Here is a 22,792-nt window from a genome sequence, read left to right as displayed (position 1 = left end):
GACAAAGTGGTAAACCTAGGGAATTCGTAGGGTTTTGAGACCTATTACAAATTGGAATTGGAAAACCCTAATATGAAAATATTGTCAATCCAGCCTCCACTTGATAAATCTCCTGCGCACGGGTGCGCTCAATCGCAGCCCGTGTGCGCTCTATTGCATGTCTGCAATCATTTCTTCTTTTGTCATGCGCTCGATCGCTCTTGGCCTATTTGCTGCAATGTCCTCTCGGGTATTGTGCTCGATCGCAGGTACCCTGCGATTGATCGTAGTACCAGGGAGTTCCAATTGTCTTCATTTCCTCTTTTGAGCTCAAATTACCTAGTTTTACTTCTTTTTATTCCAAAAGCCTATAAAAGTATGAAAAACACAAAAAGGAATTAAAATGGCCTAATTAATTAAAACCAAAGGATTAAAACACGCAACTTAAGGGCTGAAAATATGAATATTTTAGCACTTATCACACCCCCAAACTTACATATTGCTAGTCCCTTAGCAATACAAAACTAAAAATAAGAATGGAAAAACAGAAAACAAAAGATAAATCTATCTTTCGTGGGATGTACAATTGCATTTAGCGTATGCAACAAGCCTTTGAAACCACTAGAACTTCCCCAGTGAACGAGTGAAGTCTCGTGAGGGTTTTCCAGAAATGTTACCCACAAACATTATGCAAGAGTTCATGTTATTCCCAAAAGTTAAAGTATCACTTCAAGATTATGATTTTCATTCATCAGCAAGTTTTTAAAAAATGAACCCCATCTTCACAATGACTTGGAATCTTAAAGTACAATTACTTACAAAGGACATGCTAAAACATCACAAGTTCGAAAATTGTGTACAGTGAACTAGTACAAAATTATGAGGCTTCCAAATCTTTCCAATATGAAATGTCTCCTTATCTCAAAATTCACTGAAGTTCCTATTAGAATGACACATTGGCATTTTTCTTTTTCTTTCTTTTTCTCTTTTTTTGGTCAGGTTGTGTAATGTTGGTTCCCTTAAGCTTTCTATTTGACCCTTGTAGCGAGTGTTAAGTTAATGACTCATAAACCAAGTGGTTTTAGGGCATTAGGTGTAGAGACACCCCTAAGGACCTACTAACTCAAGTCAAAAAGGCTACAAAACCAACTAACCATGACTTTGATCAAGTCCAAATTTTTCACCTCTTGACGTGAACACTCAATGCTTTGAGGCAAGAGGTCCAGTTACTCAATGAAAAGCCATCAATGATCATTTATTTCATATCTCTCTCTCTCTCTCTTTTTCTTTTCTTTTTTTTTTCGCTCTTTTCAACTACTATATATGCCATAGTGTCATCTAATAAGTCATCCAATTTCATTCAAGATGCAAAAAAAACACACATATTAGACCTCATGTCATTCCTCACAAATTATGTGCTAATGTGCTTGTGTGATGAAATCAAACATGTGATCTTTCAACTAGCCTAAGCAAGTAACCAAACTAACAGATTCACTCACCAGATCATGTATTCAAAATTTTAAGCTCACTGATGAATTCAAATCACAATTCTTTTTAGATCAACTTAAAATTTTAGAGCAAACATGAACATGCATAATTTTTTTTTTTTTTTTAAAAAAAACATAAACGAACAACACACAAAACAAATAACATGAAATTGGGACAAAGTGTGTGTAACGCCCCGATATTTGAACTAGCAAATATCGAAGTCGTGATGCTGCAACTTTAGAAAATACAATCTTACAGCGGAGTATGTATATTTTTTTCTTTTTCTATGACCTAGTAATAACTTACACAACACAGTTGAGCTGACTGAAATACCTCGAGGTGATATATTATTAAATAAAATAGAAACATGGTTTTCATTACAACATATGTACACACTAGGTGTACCAAATATATGCCACAGACGGCACCTAAATTAACATAGTAATATCTATTAAGTTTACACACATCACCATACATAATAAAAGCGATTAACATAAATGAGACTTGCTCCATAGAGTAAGCATAAATCCTGCAGCAGATGGTCTATCAACCATCAAAACCAGTAAAAGGACCATCGTCCTCACTTTCTATCCCTGCATCAAGATCTATGTAAAGATGACGTTATCATATTTACATAGGCAAACAAGTGAGTAATCTATTTTCCTAGATATAAAGACTAAAAAGACTAGTTTGAACAAATAAGATTAAAGAATAAAATATATAATAATGAATGAGTTGTGAATGCAGCGTAATGACAGATTAGTTTGTGTTTTATGATAATCTTTCTTCAAACCTCTTCTCATGAGCTCTCAGCCCGCTTACGTCCGTTATGTCCCTCACACTTTAGAGGTTTACCTGTTTGGTGCTGGCAACTACACCACCCCAGCTTAGTTATATATTAGGCCTGTTGGACGGTTATATACACCCATCCACTGAGATACCGACAGTTCCTCGCGGCAATCCACCCAGCTTGTTCATAAGGTGGCTATCTTATCAGCCCATTTTAATAGACACATTATGTAGCGGTTGTATTGCAAAATTATATCAATAAGACAAAATAAGAATTCCTATAACAATAAAACAAGGCTAGTACTCAGTTAGTATATCCATACTTACTCTCCTTAGTGTAGTATTCTGCTCCACTTCTGCATATAATACATACATACAAACAATACTTAGTTCATTCTCCAATAATAATTGTTTAAAGACCCTCATCTTTTTATATTTATTTATTATCTGTCACTTCATCTTTACTTACTCATTTTATTATATTAATCTAAGATAATTACTTATAACAAGCTTTATGCCTGAATTCATTTTTGGTGACGAGGCTAATGGCCAGTATCACTAAATACAAACAAGTATTATAAATAATATATATAAAACATGACTCATATTTTGGAGATGAGACCAATGGTCCGTACCTACCAAAGTATGAATCAAAATTTAAATGACAATAAAAGAAATGACTGAATGTAAATACTGAATTCATATTCTGGGGATGACCGCCAAAAATAAGAATTAAAATTTAAATGACAGAAAGAAATAACTGAATGTAAATAATGCATATTTCGGGGATGAGCTCAAATGGTCCTTACCGCCAGAAATATGAACAGAAATTTAAATGACATAAAAGAAATGACTGAATGTAAATAATGCATATTTCGGGGATGAGATCAAATGGTCCTTATCGCCAGAAATATGAACAGAAAGTTAAATGACATAAAAGAAATGACTGAATGTAAATACTGTAAAGTAAATAATATATAGATAATATTATAAGTCCTTAATTGATTTTGTCCACTAACTCTTTATTATTAATTCACTTGTATCCATTACTTTATTTTACATTATACGCTTATTGGGTCTTTAAACAATTTAAATGAGGACAAGTAATAAAAGCAATAAATCATGATATTTATACAAGAAGCACTTACCCAATAATCCTTTAGAAGTAAAACTCCACCAAATCTTCTCTAGGTAGCTAGTTTCAGAAAAAACGCTTGAACACTACAAGAAAGATCTAGGCTATATGGTATTTGACTAGAACTAAGAAATAAAATGAAAGGAGGAGCAAACAATTTTACTTGTTCTAAGATTGTAAAAACTTAAGTGAAAGTGAAAGTGAAAGTGACTATAGCTTAGGCTCTATTTATAAGAGAATGAATGGTTAGGATTTATTTTTAAACCTTTGATCTAGGGGTTGAGATGGATTTAACCAAAAGAATGAACCTAGTCCATATTTCATACTCTATACCAAATAGTATTTTCGTCCAAAATGATGGCAGTGTATTCCGATCCATTTTTCAATGTCCAAATCTACTCCGATTGACATGAAATTTTGAGAGTAGATAGAGGACTCCGTGACAAACATTTTATATTTTTGGTTCGACTTCATCCGAGTTCGTTTGGGTCTATTTTTGGCCTATGCAAGGTTTCCAATTCAACTTAGGCTTTAACTATTTGCATTCCCACTTGGCCACTTGTCTTATTAAATCATTATAATCATGATATTTACTATAACCATCATTACTAGAAGACTTTAAGCTTTCAACAAAGGTGGCTAGCCTTGGTATCTTTCTTTAGCAGTTTTAATCTCATTTAGACAGTATGAAAATTAAGACACTGCTTTTTAGGCTAAAAAACTGAAAAGTTTCAAATTAATTTATGACTTCGCTAAACACCAATATAAATAATTTATTCACTAGATTGGGTTTGATTATGCCCATAAACATATTAGTGAAGCTAAATTTTTAGAATTGAAGTAATATACATAAGAGGTCAAAAATCAATGTAATATACCTTTAACAGTAAATAGTTATTTAATATCATTCATCCACATATCATTGTTCTAATTTATCGATTATATTTTTAATCTATTTAATATTATTTAAATAAGAGTTTTAAAATCTAGGTCGTTACATTCTACCCACCTTATTGGAATTTCGTCCCCGAAATTAAGGCATTCAAATTATCACATAACCTCAATATGAGTGACTCAAATTTTTATCTTAACGTCTAATCCTTAGTCTTATTTTACACTTAATCCCTAAGCTTTTATCGTACAGTAATATTCTAAGAAAAAGGGTGTAAGAAAATAATGTTCCTCAAATTTTCTATTCATATACTCTATAGCTCCGACGTACTACGTCTTAAGTTTCAATGTTTTCATTTAGGTACTACACTTTTATACAGTACCATGATTTATCTACCATCTCGAAAGATCGACCAAAGCATTTTAATAATATCACTTCTTATCCCTAAGGTATCCCTCAACTTTAGTAGTTTTGAACAATACCCATATAAGCAATCATAAAATACCATTTACCACGTAATAATATATATATATATATATATATATGCACTTACCAAGTGATATATCCGGTTAGAATAAATGTGGATATTTGTCTTGCATTTCTCGTTCTAGTTCCCAAGAAACTTCTTCTACGTCGTGATTACGCCAGAGAACCTTAACTAGAGCAATGGTTTTCGTTCTGAGTTTCTGTTCCTTTCAATCCAGAATTTGTACCGGTAGTTCCTCATACCTTAAATTTGCTTGAATCTGAAGTGGTTCGAATTCAATAGCGTGCAAGGGATCATGTACATATCTTCTTAATGTCGATACATGGAACACGTCATGTACCTCTGCTAGCTCAGGTGGTAACTCAACTTTGTATGCCACCAGACCTACAATTTCGGTTATTAAGAAGGGGCCAACATACCTTGGACTTAACTTTCCCTTTTTACCGAAATGCATCACGCCTTTCATTGGTGATACTTTAAGGAATACTTGATCGCCAACTTCAAAATTCACTAGGTGACGTCCCTTGTCAGCATAACTCTTTTGATGGCTTTGAGCTGTTAACATCCTTTTTCGATTTAGTACGACCTTGTCCTTGGTGTCTTGGATTTATCTTCGGTCCTACCAATCGCCTTTCACCAACTTCATCCCAATAAAGTGGCGACCTGCATTTGCGTCCATAGAGTACTTCGTATGGTGCCATACCAATAGTTGCCTGGAAACTTTTGTTATAAGCAAACTCGACAACAGGTAAATATTGGATCCACTTAGTACTTTCCTTGATGAATCCACTTACCCTGCACTTTATTTTGGACAGACCAATTCTAATCCTATACTTGAGTATTCACCAAGCTCGCAATTTGTGCTATGTGCAATTTTATCATATCATTAATTGTAGGTAATTCTATAATCATTTTCTTCCCTTAATTAATCACCACGTAATACTTCATAGCATTTTCTCAATCTCCTTATGATGAGCTAAGCATCATTATTTCTCTTTTTAGATCGCATTCACTATTTTTTTCTTATCAAGTCCTAACAACATCAATTTCAAACATCTATTCGATTGCTAGTTCATACCTTAAAATGTCGTAGTCTTCTTCTCGAGCTCACCATGTTCCCTCGATTTTATTTATTTATTTATTTTTTTTTTTTTTTAGCCTTGTCAAAGTGGCTATAAGACAACAATATTTTTCAGTATCTCTATCTCTTAGTATTCATGATCATGTACCACTAATATGATTATCATTTTCCTTAAAATATTGCTAGATATCAATCCTTATATGGTACCATGATTAATTCTTTACTTAGGTATAACTGCTATAATTCTTCAAAGATAAAAACAATCATATACTTGTTTTAATTCTACATGACTATGCTTATGCTCATCCCTCAATGATGATAGTAATTCATTTATCCTTTCTCATCCTGGTGTTTGTACCGACCAATCTTGCCCAAATGGTCGTGTATTTATATGATAAATCTTAGTATATAATGCAGAAATGAATGAATGTGTAGCTCTAGAATCAAAGAGAGTACACGCAAGAGTACCAAATAGAGAAATGGTACCTGTCACTATATCCTTGTTCGCTTCATCATTCTCATCGTCATCTACGGGGTTCAACGTATATACTCTCGCTTGAGCAGGCCTTCTTTGTTGGAAGTCATTCCTTTGTGCTCCAGCTTCCCCCGTAGTATTCATCGGACAATCCTTCTTAAAATGCCCCTTTTGACCACATCGAAAATAGCCGGTACTTTCGCTCCTGCAATCTCCAAAATGCATTCTTCCACATTTGGGACAAGCAACCTTCTGACTTCCTACTGGAGGAGAAAAATTCTGGTGATCCACTGGTTTGGAGCCAGTCCCTACGACAAATCGTTTAGACGGATAGGATGCCTGAGGCATTGACCGTTTCCTATGTTCGTAAGCTGCAGATGTCTCACCAATTGCCCTCTCAGCAAGGGATGATACGTTTACTAATCGAGCATAGTTCTTGATCTCATGGCAGACAACTCTTTCCTTGATACGAGAGTTAAGACCATTTTCAAACGTTCTGTCTTTGATACTTTGTCAGGAATAAGATTAATACCAAACCTGGCTAACTCAGTGAGTTTAATTGAGTATTGTTCCACTGACATAGTACCTTGCACCAAGTTCTGAAATTCAATAGCTCTTAACTGCTTTTGTGACCTTGGGAAATATTGCCTGTTGAATTCCTCAACAAACCTTTCCCACGTGATAACAACACCAAGTCCTATTAGCTCTACCTGGGACTTCCACCACTTAAGGGCTTCACCAGTTAGCCTTAATACGGTGTATGTCAACTTTTCCTCATTTGTACACTTGAGTGTGTCATGCAGCAGTTGGATATCTGAAATCCAAGCTTCAACTACTGTATGTCCTTGAGTTCCATTGAAAGTACGAAACTGCTGATCAGTAAAGTCACGCATCGAGCAACCGATACGTTCGACTGGTGCAGTAGGTTGAGACATCCGTGAAATTGCTTCTGTGAATTGCCTAGTAATATCTCCTATAAATTGGACTAATGTTGGGTGTACACCATCATGGAATGCTGGAGGTGGAGGTGGAGGTGGAGGTGGAGGTGGTATTTCATTGTTTTCATTATGAGGTGCTTCGCCTTCCTCAACGACAGGGAGATCACATCTTCGTACCATAATTCTGTACAAACTAATTTACGACTTATCTATATTAAAGCAAACAACAAAATCACTCAAACAAGTAAATAACATAGTTGTGCTTCTATCGCTAATACTTTATTCTCAAACAAAAGTTTTTTTTATAAAAGGTTATGACTATTTTATTTAATGAAGCTCTTGTGTTGTATACCCTAGTTCTAGTGCGATACTAACTTTCCCATAGAGCAAACCGCTCTGATACCATAATGTAATGCCCCGATATTTCAACTAGCAAATATCGAAGCCGTGACGCTGCAACTTTAGAAAATACAATCTTACAGCGGAGTATGTATATTTTTTTCTTTTTCTATGACCTAGTAATAACTTACACAACACAGTTGAGCTGACTGAAATACCTCGAGGTGATATATTATTAAATAAAATAGAAACATGGTTTTTATTACAACATATGTACACACTAGGTGTACCAAATATATGCCACAGACGGCACCTAAATTAACATAGTAATATCTCTTAAGTTTACACACATCACCATACATATAAAAGCGATTAACATAAATGAGACTTGCTCCATAGAGGAAGCATAAATCCTGCAGCAGATGGTCTATCAACCATCAAAACCAATAAAAGGACCATCGTCCTCACTTTCTATCCCTGCATCAAGATCTATGTAAAGATGACGTTATCATATTTACATAGGCAAACAAGTGAGTAATCTATTTTCCTAGATATAAAGACTAAAAAGACTAGTTTGAACAAATAAGATTAAAGAATAAAATATATAATAATGAATGAGTTGTGAATGCAGCGTAATGACAGATTAGTTTGTGTTTTATGATAATCTTTCTTCAGACCTCTTCTCATGAGCTCTCAGCCCGCTTACGTCCGTTATGTCCCTCATACTTTAGAGGTTTACCTGTTTGGTGCTGGCAACTACACCGCCCCAGCTTAGTTATATATTAAGCCTGTTGGACGGTTATATACCCCCATCCACTGAGATACCGACAGTTCCTCGGGGCAATCCACCCAGCTTGTTCATAAGGTGGCTATCTTATCAGCCCATTTTATTAGACACATTATGTAGTGGTTGTATTGCAAAATTATATCAATAAGACAAAATAAGAATTCCTATAACAATAAAACAAGGCTAGTACTCAGTAAGTATATCCATACTTACTCTCCTTAGTGTAGTATTCTGCTCCACTTCTGCATATAATACATACATCCAAACAATACTTAGTTCATTCTCCAATAATAATTGTTTAAAGACCCTCATCTTTTTATATTTGTTTATTATCTGTCACTTCATCTTTACTTACTCATTTTATTATATTAATCTAAGATAATTACTTATAACAAGCTTTATGCCTGAATTCATTTTTGGTGACGAGGCTAATGGCCAGTATCACTAAATACAAACAAGTATTATAAATAATATATATAAAACATGACTCATATTTTGGAGATGAGACCAATGGTCCGTACCTACCAAAGTATGAATCAAAATTTAAATGACAATAAAAGAAATGACTGAATGTAAATACTGAATTCATATTCTGGGGATGACCGCCAAAAATATGAATTAAAATTTAAATGACATAAAAGAAGTAACTGAATGTAAATAATGCATATTTCGGGGATGAGATCAAATGGTCCTTACCGCCAGAAATATGAATAGAAATTTAAATGACATAAAAGAAATGACTGAATGTAAATAATGCATATTTCAGGGAAGAGATCAAATGGTCCTTACCTCCAGAAACATGAACAGAAATTTAAATGACATAAAAGAAATGACTGAATGTAAATAATGCATATTTTGGGGATGAGATCAAATGGTCCTTACCGCCAAAAATATGAACAGAAATTTAAATGACATAAAAGAAATGACTGAATGTAAATACTGTAAAGTAAACAATATATAGATAATATTATAAGTCCTTAATTGATTTTGTCCACTAACTCTTTATTATTAATTCACTTGTATCCATTACTTTATTTTACATTATACGCTTATTGGGTCTTTAAACAATTTAAATGAGGACAAGTAATAAAAACAATAAATCATGATATTTATACAAGAAACACTTACCCAATAATCCTTTAGAAGTAAAACTCCACCAAATCTTCTCTAGGTAGCTAGTTTTAGAAAAAACGCTTGAACACTACAAAAAAGATCTAGGCTATATGGTATTTGACTAGAACTAAGAAATAAAATGAAAGGAGGAGCAAACAATTTTACTTGTTCTAAGATTGTAAAAACTTAAGTGAAAGTGAAAGTGAAAGTGACTATAGCTTAGGCTCTATTTATAAGAGAATGAATGGTTAGGATTTATTTTTAAACCTTTGATCTAAGGGTTGAGATGGATTTAACCAAAAGAATGAACCTAGTCCATATTTCATGCTCTATACCAAATAGTCTTTTCGTCCAAAATGATGGCAGTGTATTCTGATCCATTTTTCAATGTCCAAACCTACTCCGATTGACATGAAATTTTGAGAGTAGATAGAGGACTCCGAGACAAACATTATATATTTTTGGTTCGACTTCATCCGAGTTCGTTTGAGTCTATTTTTGGCCTATGCAAAGTTTCCAATTCAACTTAGGCTTTAACTATTTGCATTCCCACTTGGCCACTTTTCTTATTAAATCATTATAATCATGATATTTACTATAACCATCATTATTAGAAGACTTTAAGCTTTCAACAAAGGTGGCTAGCCTTGGTATCTTTCTTTAGCAGTTTTAATCTCATTTAGACAGTATGAAAATTAAGACACTGCTTTTTAGGTTAAAAAAACTAAAAAGCTTCAAATTAATTTAAGACTTCGCTAAACACCAATATAAATAATTTATTCACTAGATTGGGTTTGATTATGCCCATAAACATATTAGTGAAGCTAAATTTTTAGAATTGAAGTAATATACATAAGAGGTCAAAAATCAATGTAATATACCTTTAACACTAAATAGTTATTTAATATCATTAATCCACATATCATTGTTCTAATTTATCGATTATATTTTTAATCTATTTAATATTATTTAAATAAGAGTTTTAAAATCTAGGTCGTTACAGTGTGTGTAAACATGTGTGCCCATACCCACAAACTTAAATGACACATTGTCCCCAATGTGTCTAAGTAAAGGAAAGAATGTACCTGAGAGATGGTCAGCATAGTCTTGGAAAGCATGGCTCATAGCATACCCCCAAACTTGAATTGAAGCACACTTGTCCCTGCAAAATAATAAAACACACAAACAAGTAAAAAGGAACAAAAGAAAATGAAATAAAAATTGAACAAAACAAAATAAACAATAACTATGGGATGCTGCCAAGTGCACTCGATTGCACATGTTGTGCGTTCGATCGTACTAACAGAGTGCGGTAGTCTCACATATGGAGGCCTATGCTCGATCGCATGTGTGGTGTGATCGATCGCAGTAACAGAATCAAAAAGAAACGACATAACACAAAAAATACTAACACAACAAAATATAAATCAAACAAAATAAAATAAAGCAAACATAAAATAAAAGGATATGCTATGGAGTGCCTCCCATAAGCGCTAAGTTTTACGTCTTCAGCTAGACAATGGTCCCCTCTCAGTGTTGCCCAGAAGTGGATGCTCCAAATGGTGGTGGTAACCGGTTTAGGATGGACCACATCAATTCTTCTAGGGCAGCTAAGCGTTTGTCCATGGCGACCTTATCTTCTCTAGCCTCCCTTCTTTGATTAGCTAGCTCTCTCCGAAGACCGTCCATTTGTTCACAAAGGGATTGGTATTGGATGGCTCAAATGTCAATTGAGGTCTCCTCCTCAGCTTCATCTACAGGCTCAGCTACCGGTTCATCTTCGGCCATTGGCTCGACCTCATATGCTTCTTCTTCTTCTTCTGGAGGTGCCCGTGGCATATGGGAGCAGCTCTTGATCCATTGACAAATGCCAAATAATGGAGTAGTGGTGATTGGCTCATCAACTGCGGTGCCCTTAATGCCCTTTTTCCACAGAATGTATGTGATCAAATAGGGGAAAGGCAATCCCCATGAATGTGTGGACTCGGCTCCCCCAATATGCACTCCATTCCAAAATTTATGGATTTGGCTTCAAATGATGTCGGGAATGGAGTACCATGCATCCTTGCGAAAGGCGTAGAGAGTTTGGAGAAATGGATCACGCCTTTGAGTTTTCTGTCCCAAGGGGAAGGCATTTCGGTGAAGGATGGAATCCACAAACCACAACCTTCGAGGTAGCTTGGACCGGCTGCCGGCATTGTGGTGGACATCTACTTAGAGCCCTTGGCACATATCTTCAATGATTTCCGCCACGTAGTATCGAGGCGGTTGCTCTGCAAGATTTGATTAATGTCATAGTTAGTTTGGTTTCGTAGTCTTTTTGACTCGAGTTAGTAAGTCCTTAAGGGTGTTTTACACCTAATGCCTTAAAACCGCTTGGTTTGGGAGTCATTGACTTAACACTCGTTACATGGGTCAATTAGAAAGCTTAAAGGAACTAAACATTGCACAACCTGACCAAAAAAAAAAAGAAATATATGCCCTAGTTATTCATTCTAATAGGGATTTCAGTTAACTTTGGGATATTGAGACATTGCACATTGGAAGTAATTGGAAGCTTAATATTTATGTGCTAGGTTCACTTTACACTGGTGATGTTTTAGCATGTCCTTAGTAAGTAATTAAACTTTGAGATTCCAATTCCTTGTGAAGATGGAGTTTATCTTTTTAAGCTTGCTAATGAATGAAAATCATGATCTTGAGTTTACCTTAATTTTTGGATAACATGAACTCTTGCATGATGTTTGTGGGTAACATTTCTGGAAAACTCTCACCAGACTTCACTCGTCTTCTAGGAGATTCCTAGGGGTTTAAAAGGCTTGTTGCATATGCTAAATGCAATCGTACATCCCACAAAAGATGGATTTATCTTTTTGTTTTCTATTTTTCCATTTAGTTTTTAGTTTTGTATTGCTAAGGGACTAGCAATATGTAAGTTTGTGTGTGTGTTAAGTGCCAAAATATTCATATTTTTGCCCTTAACTTACAATTGTTAATCCTTTAGTTTTTGTTAAATTATGCCATTTTAGCTCTTTTATGTGCTTTTTTTGTTTTTGTAGGCTTTTGGAAGAAAAGGAAGCAATTTCGGAAGTTTTGGCTTAAAGAGTTACTTTGGAGAAAATTGGAGGTTTTGGTAGTGCAATCGATCGTAGGGGAGCTACGATTGAGTGAGCTACAAGCGAAGACCAAGACGAGCGCAAGGCGTGTGCTCGGGCGTACAAGCAGTAGCCTCAATCACACTTGTGATCGAGCGCCCAACATAGAGGATCGATCGCAGTCCTATGATCGATCGCACATGGGCTGCGATCGAGAGCACCCGTGCGTGAAGAGCAAGCCAGCCGCCAACCTTGTTATGAAAATTGTTGAATTTAGGGTTTTGAAGCTTTGTACGAACTAAGGCTCAAACCCTATGTTTTTTAGGGTTTCTAGAGCATTCCTTAAGCTTATTAATAGACTCTTAAACCTTTAGAATAGACACACAATTTCCAAGGAGAAGAATTGGAGCTCTTCAAGTTCAAGTTTCGGGTTTATTCTTTTCCTTTCTATTTTATTTTATAAAGATGTTTAACGTCAAACTAATGTGTAACTAATTTACTTAGTAGGGCTAGATTGAAGCCCTAATTATGTTTATTTAATATTTCAATATTGGCGCTTTTGTGATGATCATGTTGTGATATTTAACTTGATTAATTCCTATTTTCATGAATTCCTGATATGTGTTTGCCTGGTCAACATATGCATATGGTATGGATTAGTTAGTTAAATCAATTTGGATGACCGAGTCCTGGGTTTAATAAAAGTAACAAAAGAAATCCACGTCGGGTTGTTGGGTTAATCAACATGGGGAACCAGGAGCAAACACCTATGCCCTAGGCCTCATGTGTTTGTATATTTCCACAAATTCATGCTTTCTTAAAGAAAAACTTTGTAGATACCCATGCTAAATCCTTTAAGAAATAAAAGATTTAGAGTAGACACCCATGCCTAATTTGTTGCTTAGGGAAATCAATAGCTTAAGGAGTAAACACCCATACCCTTAGATTGACAAACATTAAGTATGCATAACATGATCAAACCATTGGCATATTGTTATATTATCTAAATATAATTAGGGGTGGATATCAAAGCCCTACCTTTTATTATTATCAACTCAAAATCAATCTTTGTTTTCTTTTACTTACGGAATTTATTTTGAGCTAAATTTAGCAATCATCGTGGGAATGATCCCATACTTGCACCATATACTATTATGTTGACCTTGTGCACTTGCGGGTAAAACATAGAATTATTTGTCTATTAATTTAGGTAGACATTTGCACAACAGTAGAGTGGACTTTCGTACGAAGCCGCATCGCCTTCCTCCTCTTCCTGAACCGCATCTAAAAAATTATCACAATTTTAAAGGGGGAAGGGTGAGTCCACGATTCAGCAAGTTCAAGCAAGTTGACCATTTATAATGAGAGCCCTCTTTTGTTTGAAAAATATATCTCCTCACCAGTGTTCACTAAACAGCCATGTATGCAAGGATTTCGCAAATGAGTCTTAATAAATGTATGGCTAAAGAGTAAACTTAGGTGATAGACATTTGGACACATAGTAAATAAACAGAATAATATTTCGTTGCATTTTCTTATTACATAATTAACTTCACATTTCATAATATAAAGCGGTAAAACATTTCATAACATAATGAGTAAAACATCAGTTAAAATCAGCATAATTTAATCATATAGCATTGCATAGAAAAACATATCATAACATATCATCATGATAATATGTGAATTTATACTCTCACTTATCCTCAGGAGTTCGCTAATTGTTACCCCACTTAACCGCAAGGTTGCTAATAATTTATCCCTCTCATAGCTTTGAGGGTTGAGCGTGTAACCCCTCTCAACCGTTAGGCTATTAGGCAACTTTGTTTTCCCCTTCCTAACATCGGGGTGTCAAGCACATAATTCCACCCTAACCGCTGGGCTTTACATGCATTCATACATAGCATCATATTTTTCATAGTATTATAATTTTTGCAAATCACGTTTTCCTTCCGAAACTCAACTGCTTTTCATAAATCATTTCCTTTGGAAACTCATTTTCATGTAAAACATTTCAAAATATATTCATACGCGTAATTAAAATAATAGGGCTCAACAAAACATATATAACATGCTTTTGTAAAATAATACAAGGTCAGTAAGTTTGAACTTACTGGTTTGAGCTTAAGTTCCTTAAATGTAGCCTTCCATGTGAGTGCCCTTTCTGCATTAGTATAGTATTTATCACATTAGCATCTATTTATTTTAATTTATTCCTAAGCATCGTTTTAAATCTTAGGATCCTTAAAATACCTCAAGAAACATTATTTTCTTGCTTTGCCCTTATCCTAAAAATTTGGGCAACATAATGACATATTTATAATATCTTAGTGTCAATTTGGCATCATAATGACATATCTAAACATCTTAATACTATTCGGCATCATAACAACTATATAGCATTTATCTATTTATTTTCATACGGGTATTACTACAACATTAGTGTAATATTTAATAAAAATTCCAAGCATTAGTTTGGCATCACAATGACGCTATTGTAAAATACCTAATAAAATTTAGATAGCACAACGACGCATTTGTAATATTTAAAAAGGATGATTGAATATAATATCCTTCCCTAAAATATTCAATCATACTTTCCCGAGCAATTTAGACATTATAAGGACATAAATAGTTACTATAATTGACATAAACTAAGGATAAAAGAATTATATATATCTAGCAATCCCACTTTGAATAAGCTCCAAGGCTATAGTTTAGGTATTACTTTCTTTTCTTTTTCTCTCTTTTTCTCTCTTTTTCTTTTTCTTTCTGTCACTGTATGAGAGGGAGAGGGTTATATTTTTTGTTCTGAAGAAATCCTGCAGTGTCGTGGACTATTTATAGGTAGATTTTGGGACATGGATGGAAATAACCCAAAAGTTTTGAGAGAGTTAAACATAAACTTAACCGCCGAAATTTTTGTCGGTGCCGTTATTCCTTGTGGGCGGCGAAATTGGCTTGGAGAGTTTTTTATTATTATTTGCAATATTGGACCAACCTAATACTTCATATATATATATATATGAAGTATTTTATTAAACTAATTCATTTTTATGAGCCTAGTTTAAACTGTCTACTTCTCAATTTAAACTGATAACATATTAGATCTAATCTTATGCATAATATTTGTACTAAAGTATTCTTAGCCATCCTAATAAATTCCTTGGGTGTCAAACTCTTTCTCCTCAACTTTAATAAAAAATCATACACTCATTCCGAGAGAATTTATACAAATTAAATCCCATGGATGTTTCACATTTTTCCTCAATGATTATGACATGGCTATTTCTATAAGGATTTAAAAAGCAAATTTTTAAGAATATATTTAATCACAATTTTGATAAACATTTGATCTTTGATCATATTTTGCTTGTCATTGAAAGAGGTGATGGCACGAACAAGTTTTTACGTTCATGTCATGTAAATTTTAAAACTCGCAAGTACACGAATCATTTGCACTAAAAAGATTGCAAATGCGACGTCGATCCCATAGGGAATTATACTCTAAAAAATAATTTTTATCTAAACAAATTAAAATCTTAACCTAGTTACAAAAATTGAGTGATTTTTCAATTAAAAATAACCAAACATAAATAGAAACAAGCTGAAATTAATCAATGGACGAATACAAAGGTTTTGGAATCGGCCCTCACAAACTCATAACAACAAATTTCATGTTCATCAATATTTTCCAAAATTTTCAACGATACATTTTATGTATGTTCTATTTTTGCTTAAAGGATGCATTAAATCATCCAATGTATCCGTGCTTTGCACAAATCACAAGGGATATCCAACTCAAACCGAATAATCCAATGTATCCATTGAATGAATCACCATGGATATCCAATACTTAAACAAATGAACCACGCAATCAATTAAAAGTGATCAACAATCAATTGAATATAAATAGAACAATTAGAAATACAATGCATATAATCGGAAGAATATCAATTTACATGAAACAAACTGTTGCTAGTCATATGTGAGGCTTCATCCTCAACCTTAGTTGAGGGTTTAGCCTCTCATGGAATTGCCAGAAAATACAACAAAATGAGAATCCATAGAAGTTGAGAAGCTTAGAAAGAGAAAATTCAAATTGAAAGCCACCAAAAACTAGCAAACCCTAGCCTTTTTGCTCCTATTCTCTCCAAAATAGTCCCAAGCAACCTCTAGCATCTAATAATTTTTTTTCTTTTGTCTTTTTCTTTTTATCCAGCTCTCTTCGCTTCGTTTTTTTTTTTTTTTTTTTCAAAACGGCATTGTAGAAAATCGTATATGACACGTCTGTCCGGATGCCAAAACTGGTTGTCCGGACGGGTGCTGCTCCCGAGTGCTCTCATGCGCACGTCAGTCTAGACAGGCCTGTCGGCCGTTCGGATGAGCACTTATTTGGTCATCTTCGCCTGAGTGCACTTGAGCAGCTTCAACGTGCACTCGAGCGCATGTTCATCTGGACGCGAATGTTTGCCGTCCGGACGCGTCTTGCTTCCTTGGTGGCTTTCTTCAAAAAAACTAGTATTTCTTACATTAACTCCACGCTGTTCCCTTAGCAACTTTCAAAACACTAAAACACCAAAACTAACACAAAACATCAGATCGTAATAAAGGTAAAGGATTAACAAATACAAATGCAATATTTGGCACTCATCAAATGCCCTCAAACTTACATATTGCTAGTCCCTTAGCAATACAAAACTAAAAAAACATGAAAGCAAGAAACATAAATCCTCTTTTATGAGAGAGACAATTGTATTTAGCATGTGGGCGAATGAAGTCTCATGAGGATTTAACAGAAATAATACCCACAAACATTTTTTAGCACTATGTACTTGAAAATAATGAAGTTTCACACAAACAAATAGTTCTCATTCATGAGCAAGTTTAAAAAGACAAACTCCATTTTCAATATTTTTAGGACATCCAAAATCAATTCACTCATAAATGGACAGTTCAGACAACATATGTTACATTAAGTGCAAAATGAAATTAGCATACAATCAAGGGGTGTTTGTTAAATGACACCCCCACACCATAGCACAGTTTACTTGTAAAAAAAATAAAAAAGAAAATAATGATTGATATGGGAAAATGAAAAAGTGGTATTGGAAAGTGGAAAATTTTGTTTTTTAGTGATTTTTTTATTTGAATAGTAATAAAAAGTAAATTATGTGATATAAAAAGTGAATGATTTGATATAAAAGTAAGAAAGTTTTTTTGAAAAAAATGAAGTGAATAGTGTGGTGGAATGTGGGGGAATGTGACGGGGTTTAACAAACAAGGCCCACGACGAGGCTTCAATTTAATCAAAATTTGTGTACCTCAAAATTCGTAGGAATTCCTATCAGATGAAGACAACCAAGGCTTAATTTGTTTGGGATAAAGGACTATTTCATGGGCCTTCACACTAGTGGCAGGTTTTCTAGCAGATCTTCCATTGTTACCTCAACTTCTTCTTCTTCTTCTGTGTCGGAGTTGTCTCTACGCCTTTGTCGAATGGTCCCCTTAATTTCTTGCATAAGAAGATTTGCCCCTGCAGTCACAGCAGCTTCAGTGCTACTGTCCGGATACTTCCTAGAACTGCGCTTGATCGCACATGGCCTCCGCTCAATTGCAGTAACAGAATGCAGGCACTGCAGAGCTGAAATAGAACAGACATAGGGGAATAAAAAGAAACAAAAAAAAAAAAAAACTTTTGATTTTTGATAAAACAAAATTAAAATTAAAAATTAAATTAACCAAACTAAAGGAAAATAATTCTAAACAAAATTTGACACAATCCCTCGCAACAGCGCCAAAAATTGATGTGCAAATATCTACCTAAATTAATAGGCAAATAATTGTATGTTTTACTCGTAAGTGCACAAGATCAATATTATAGTATATGGTGCAAGTACGTGATCATTCCCACGAGTATTGCTAAATTTTGCTTAAAAATAAATTTCGTAAGTAAAATCAAACAAATATTGATTTTGAGTTGATAATAAGAAAAAGGTAGGGCTTTGATGTCCATCACTAATCATATTTAGATAACATAACAATATGCCAACGCTTTAATCATGTTATAAATATTTAATGTTTGCCAACCTAAGGGAATGTGTGTCTACTCCTTAAGCTATTGATTTTCCTAAGCAACGAATTAAGCATGAGTATCTACTCTAATTCTTTTCTTTTTTAAAGGATTTAACATGGGTGTCTTCTAAGTTGTTCTTTAAGAAAGCTTAAATTTGTGAAAATTGACAAACACACGAGGCCTAGGGTATGGGTGTCTACTCCTGGTTCCCCATGTTGAATAACCCAAGAACCCGGTGTAGATTTCTTTTGTTACTCTTATTAAACCTAAGACTTAATCATCTAAATTGATTTAATTAACTAGTCTATACCACATGCATATGTTGATCAGACACACACATATGAGAAATTCATGAAAACAGGAATTAATCAAGTTAAATATCACAACATGATCATCACAAAGGTGCCAACATTGAAATATTAACTAAACATAATTAGGGCTTCAATCTAGCCCTACTAAGTAAATTAGTTACACATGAGTTTGATGTTAAACATCTTCATAAAATAAAATAGAAAGGAAAAGAATAAGCCCAAAACTTGAACTTGAAAGCTCCAATTCTTCTCCTTGAAAATTGTGTATCTATTCTAAAGGTTTAAGGGTCTATTTCTAGGCCTTAGGAATACTCTAGAAACCCTAAAAAAACGTAGGGTTTCAGCCCTAATTCACACAAAGCTTCAAAACCCTAAAATAAACACTTTCCATAAAAAGGCTACGGCTGGCTTGCTTCTCACGCACCGGTGCGCTCGATCGCATCCTGTGTGAGATCAATCACAGGAGTGCGATCGATCGTCTGTGTTAGGCGCTCGATCGCAAGTGCGATCAAGGCTGCTTCTTGTGCGCATGAGCGCACACCTTGTACTCGTCTTGGTCCTTGCGTGTAGTGCGCTCGATCGCAGCTCCACTGCGATCAATCACACTCCAGAGCCTCCAGCTTTTCCCAAAATATCTCTTTAAGCCCAAAACTTCCAAAATTGCTTCCTTTTCTTCCAAAAGCCTACAAAAACAAAGAAAGCACATAAAAGAACTAAAATGGCATAAATTAATCAAAACTAAGGAATTAAAAAGTATAAGTTAAGGGCTAAAATATGAATATTTTGGCACTTAACAATCTCGAAGAGCCATCTTATGTCGAGATACTCAAGGACTTGTGCACACAAGCACACAAATCTAGGAACCACATTCTTAAGAAGATCCTCAAAGCAAGCAATTCTACATAAGATGGCGAAATATCCTTTCAGAGGAGTATAAAATTTTGAAGAAGAAAGGGTGAAAGGGATTGGTTGGACATCCGCATGATTGGGGAAAGCGCTGTAAAGTTTTCTCCTCCAGTTTATTTTCTACACTTCACTCCACAAATTCTTTCTTCCCTTTTTCATTACATGTTATTTTTATTTGTTTGTTTCTAACAGCAATTAATTTTTTATTTTTTGTTTCTATGAAAAAAAAAATATTGCTGTTAGTTTTTGTTGATAGGTGTTTTGGTGTTTAAGTTTGGGGGACGCCCTGGGCTTGTTCACACCCAGATTTCATTACTTCTGGTAATGTATTCCTATACTACACATTGAGGGTAATGTGTAATTCAAGTTTGGGGGTATGGAAACACACTATGAGGCGCCCCAGAATTTTCAAAGTTATTTAAATAGATTATTTCGATAATGATGTTATTTTAATATCCATTGTAGCCAAATATTTTAATTTTTGAGAAATTTATGGTGTTACAGAGAGTGGTAATTAGAGAATGGTAATTGGTGAAAAAATAGGATAGTAAATTGTAGGAACAATTGTATGGGTAGGTAGAATAGTCAATGGTAGGTATAAGGAGGGTAGCATTTTAAATAAGAAGGTAGAATAATCAATGATAGGTATAAGGAGGGTAGAATTGTAAATAAGAATGTAGAATAGTCAATGGTAGGTATACTAAGTGGGTAGGTAGAATAGTAAAATGAGGGTATAATTGTAAATTGAAGGTAGAATAGTATTTGGTTTTCTCCTATAAATAGAGCTCTTCCACTTCACAATTTCACTACTCCTCTCCCATCTCTTGCACATATTCTTCCTTCTTCCGCTTTCCACTCGGTCTTTCTTCTTTCTGAGGGTGTTTACTCAGAGCAAAGAGAGAAAGGGCAAGACAAAGGGCTACAAGAAAGAAAGAACATGAGAGATAGTGGACTTGAGAAATTAGTTTCAAAAGATATACTAAGTGGTGTTAGTCAGACTGGAGCAACTGGATTCCTTCAGACCACTTTTAGCTTCAGTCTAGACGTAAGTAAATTCACTACTCCTTCTAAAATTACTTCATGTCATTCTATTTATTCATTCTTGTATCAAACTGTAAATGATTATTTTATTTACTTGTCATGGAGATATGTTGCATGCATGAAGGATTTCTAAAAGAATTATTTAAAAAGTTTCTATTTCTTTAAACACTTTCTCAGTACAAAAAGTTTATATTTAGAAAAGTTTCTATTTTGAGAAAAGAAAGTTGAGAAATGATGATTATAAAGAATGATGATAAACCTTCCTACATGTTGCCCTAAGATGCATCAAAAGAAGTACAAAGAAAAGTACAAGAAATGAGATAAATGTTTATGAAATGAGGGGGAGGAGATTATTTTTGACCCTAAGATAAGTAAGGATGAGAGGAGTTCGGTACCAATACTTGGATGGAGGCGAAATCACTGAAGGAGGCTATGCCAAAAGGTGGTATTCCATCAACATGACCGTTGAGTGCACCAAGAAAAGAGTTAATTGACGGTCGGGCATAGCTAAGGCCACAGTTCAGTGCCATGGTCACAAGGACCCGCAACCCTCGTACATAGGGGTAACAGTGTACATGGGCCCTAATATGAGAAAATGATGATATGATTTCAAAAATGATATACTATAATGATTTACAATGATGATTTATAACGATGATATACTATGATGATTTACAATGATGATTTATAACGATGATATACTATGATGATTTACAATGATGATTTATAATGATGCATTATGATGATGATTTATGACGATGATTTATTACTAGATATAGGAGGTCGGAATGGGGACGGAAATAATTATTAATTTTTAAAGTCTTTTCATATCAGTTATTGTAATAATATGATATTCCGCAACTAAAGTTTAATGTTTTCTAATTTTGCTTGTAATAAAATCTCTTGAAGAATGTTTTATACATTTATCATATCCTTTAAAATCAAGTACTCTGATAGACCTTATAGATCTTTGCAAAAATTTTGTTGTAAAAGAAGAAAAGTGGCAAACTCAGCCTTAACGGGCTGGGGATGTTACACACTATGCCTGTTTATTTTTGTTCTTATTTGTTTATTTTTATTTGTCTTTTTGTGTTTAAAAAAAAAATTGTTGCTATGTTTTTGCCAAGATTGTGTTAAACAATGACTGTGGTTTGCATTTCATTGGATTGCTTAAAAGGTTGAACATCATCATTATGCCATTAGGAGTCTGAGTCCTTGATAAGTGCTAAAATATTCATATTTTTAGCCCTTAACTTACATGTTTTAATCCTTTGGTTTTGGTTAATTAGGTCATTTTAATTCCTTTTTGTGTTTTTCATACTTTTGTAGGCTTTTAGAAAAAAATGAAGTAAATCTAGATGATTTGGGCTCAAGAGAGAGAAGATGGAACATTGGGAGCTCTCTAACACTGCGATCGATTACAGAGTACCTGCAATCGAGCGCAGTACCCGAGAAGACAAAGCACAATCCAGACCAGGAGCAATCAAGCGCATGCCAGAAGAGGATCGATCGCAAACCTGCGATCGAGCGCACATGGGTTGCGATCGATTGCACACATGCGCAGGAGACATATCAAGCGGCGGCCAATCGCACCCATGCGCAGGAGACATATCAAGTGGCGGCCAGATTGTCATTCTTTCCATATTAGGTTTTCCAACTCCCAATTGTAATAGGTTTTGAAACCCTACGAAATCCCTAGGTTTACTACTTTGTCAAAGACTTCTAAAGCCTATAAATAGACCCTTAAGCCTCTAGAATAGAGATGCCTTGTAAGGCGAAGAATAGGAGCTCTTCAAGTTCAAGTCTCGGGTTTATTCTTTTCCTTTCTTTTCTTTTATTTTATGAAAATGTTTAATATCA

General features: G+C 34.5%; 2 protein-coding genes and 1 long non-coding RNA gene across 4 annotated transcripts in view; all 3 read right to left on the bottom strand.

Moving 5' to 3' along the window:
* Positions 1-1,782: 1,782 nt before the first annotated feature.
* Positions 1,783-3,458, bottom strand: LOC132180291 (uncharacterized). 2 transcript variants are annotated; one of them, XR_009440111.1, is made up of 2 exons: positions 3,405-3,458; positions 1,783-2,072 (listed from the first exon to the last, which is right to left on the bottom strand). It is a non-coding gene; the product is annotated as an uncharacterized LOC132180291 (long non-coding RNA). The 2 variants fall into 2 exon arrangements; XR_009440110.1 differs by lacking the exon at positions 3,405-3,458 and adding an exon at positions 2,584-2,607.
* Positions 3,459-6,191: 2,733 nt separating this feature from the next.
* On the bottom strand, positions 6,192-7,261 carry LOC132181784 (uncharacterized). Its single transcript, XM_059595017.1, has 2 exons — positions 6,913-7,261; positions 6,192-6,826 (listed from the first exon to the last, which is right to left on the bottom strand). The coding sequence occupies exons 1-2, from the start codon at positions 7,259-7,261 to the stop codon at positions 6,192-6,194; spliced, it is 984 nt and encodes a 327-aa protein (XP_059451000.1).
* A 10,742-nt stretch (positions 7,262-18,003) lies between these two features.
* Positions 18,004-22,792, bottom strand: part of LOC132181783 (uncharacterized) — a 13,785-nt gene continuing 8,996 nt past the window's right edge. Inside the window, exon 2 of the mRNA XM_059595016.1 lies at positions 18,004-18,242. Within this exon, the coding sequence (XP_059450999.1) occupies positions 18,004-18,242 (239 nt within the window). The remainder of the gene's footprint in view (positions 18,243-22,792) is intronic.

Source organism: Corylus avellana, chromosome ca5 (assembly GCF_901000735.1).
Source record: "Corylus avellana chromosome ca5, CavTom2PMs-1.0".
In the NCBI taxonomy this organism is placed as follows: Eukaryota; Viridiplantae; Streptophyta; class Magnoliopsida; order Fagales; family Betulaceae; genus Corylus; species Corylus avellana.
The sequence above is the reverse complement of the archived record's forward strand: the minus strand, read 5'-3'. Positions and strand labels throughout refer to the sequence as shown.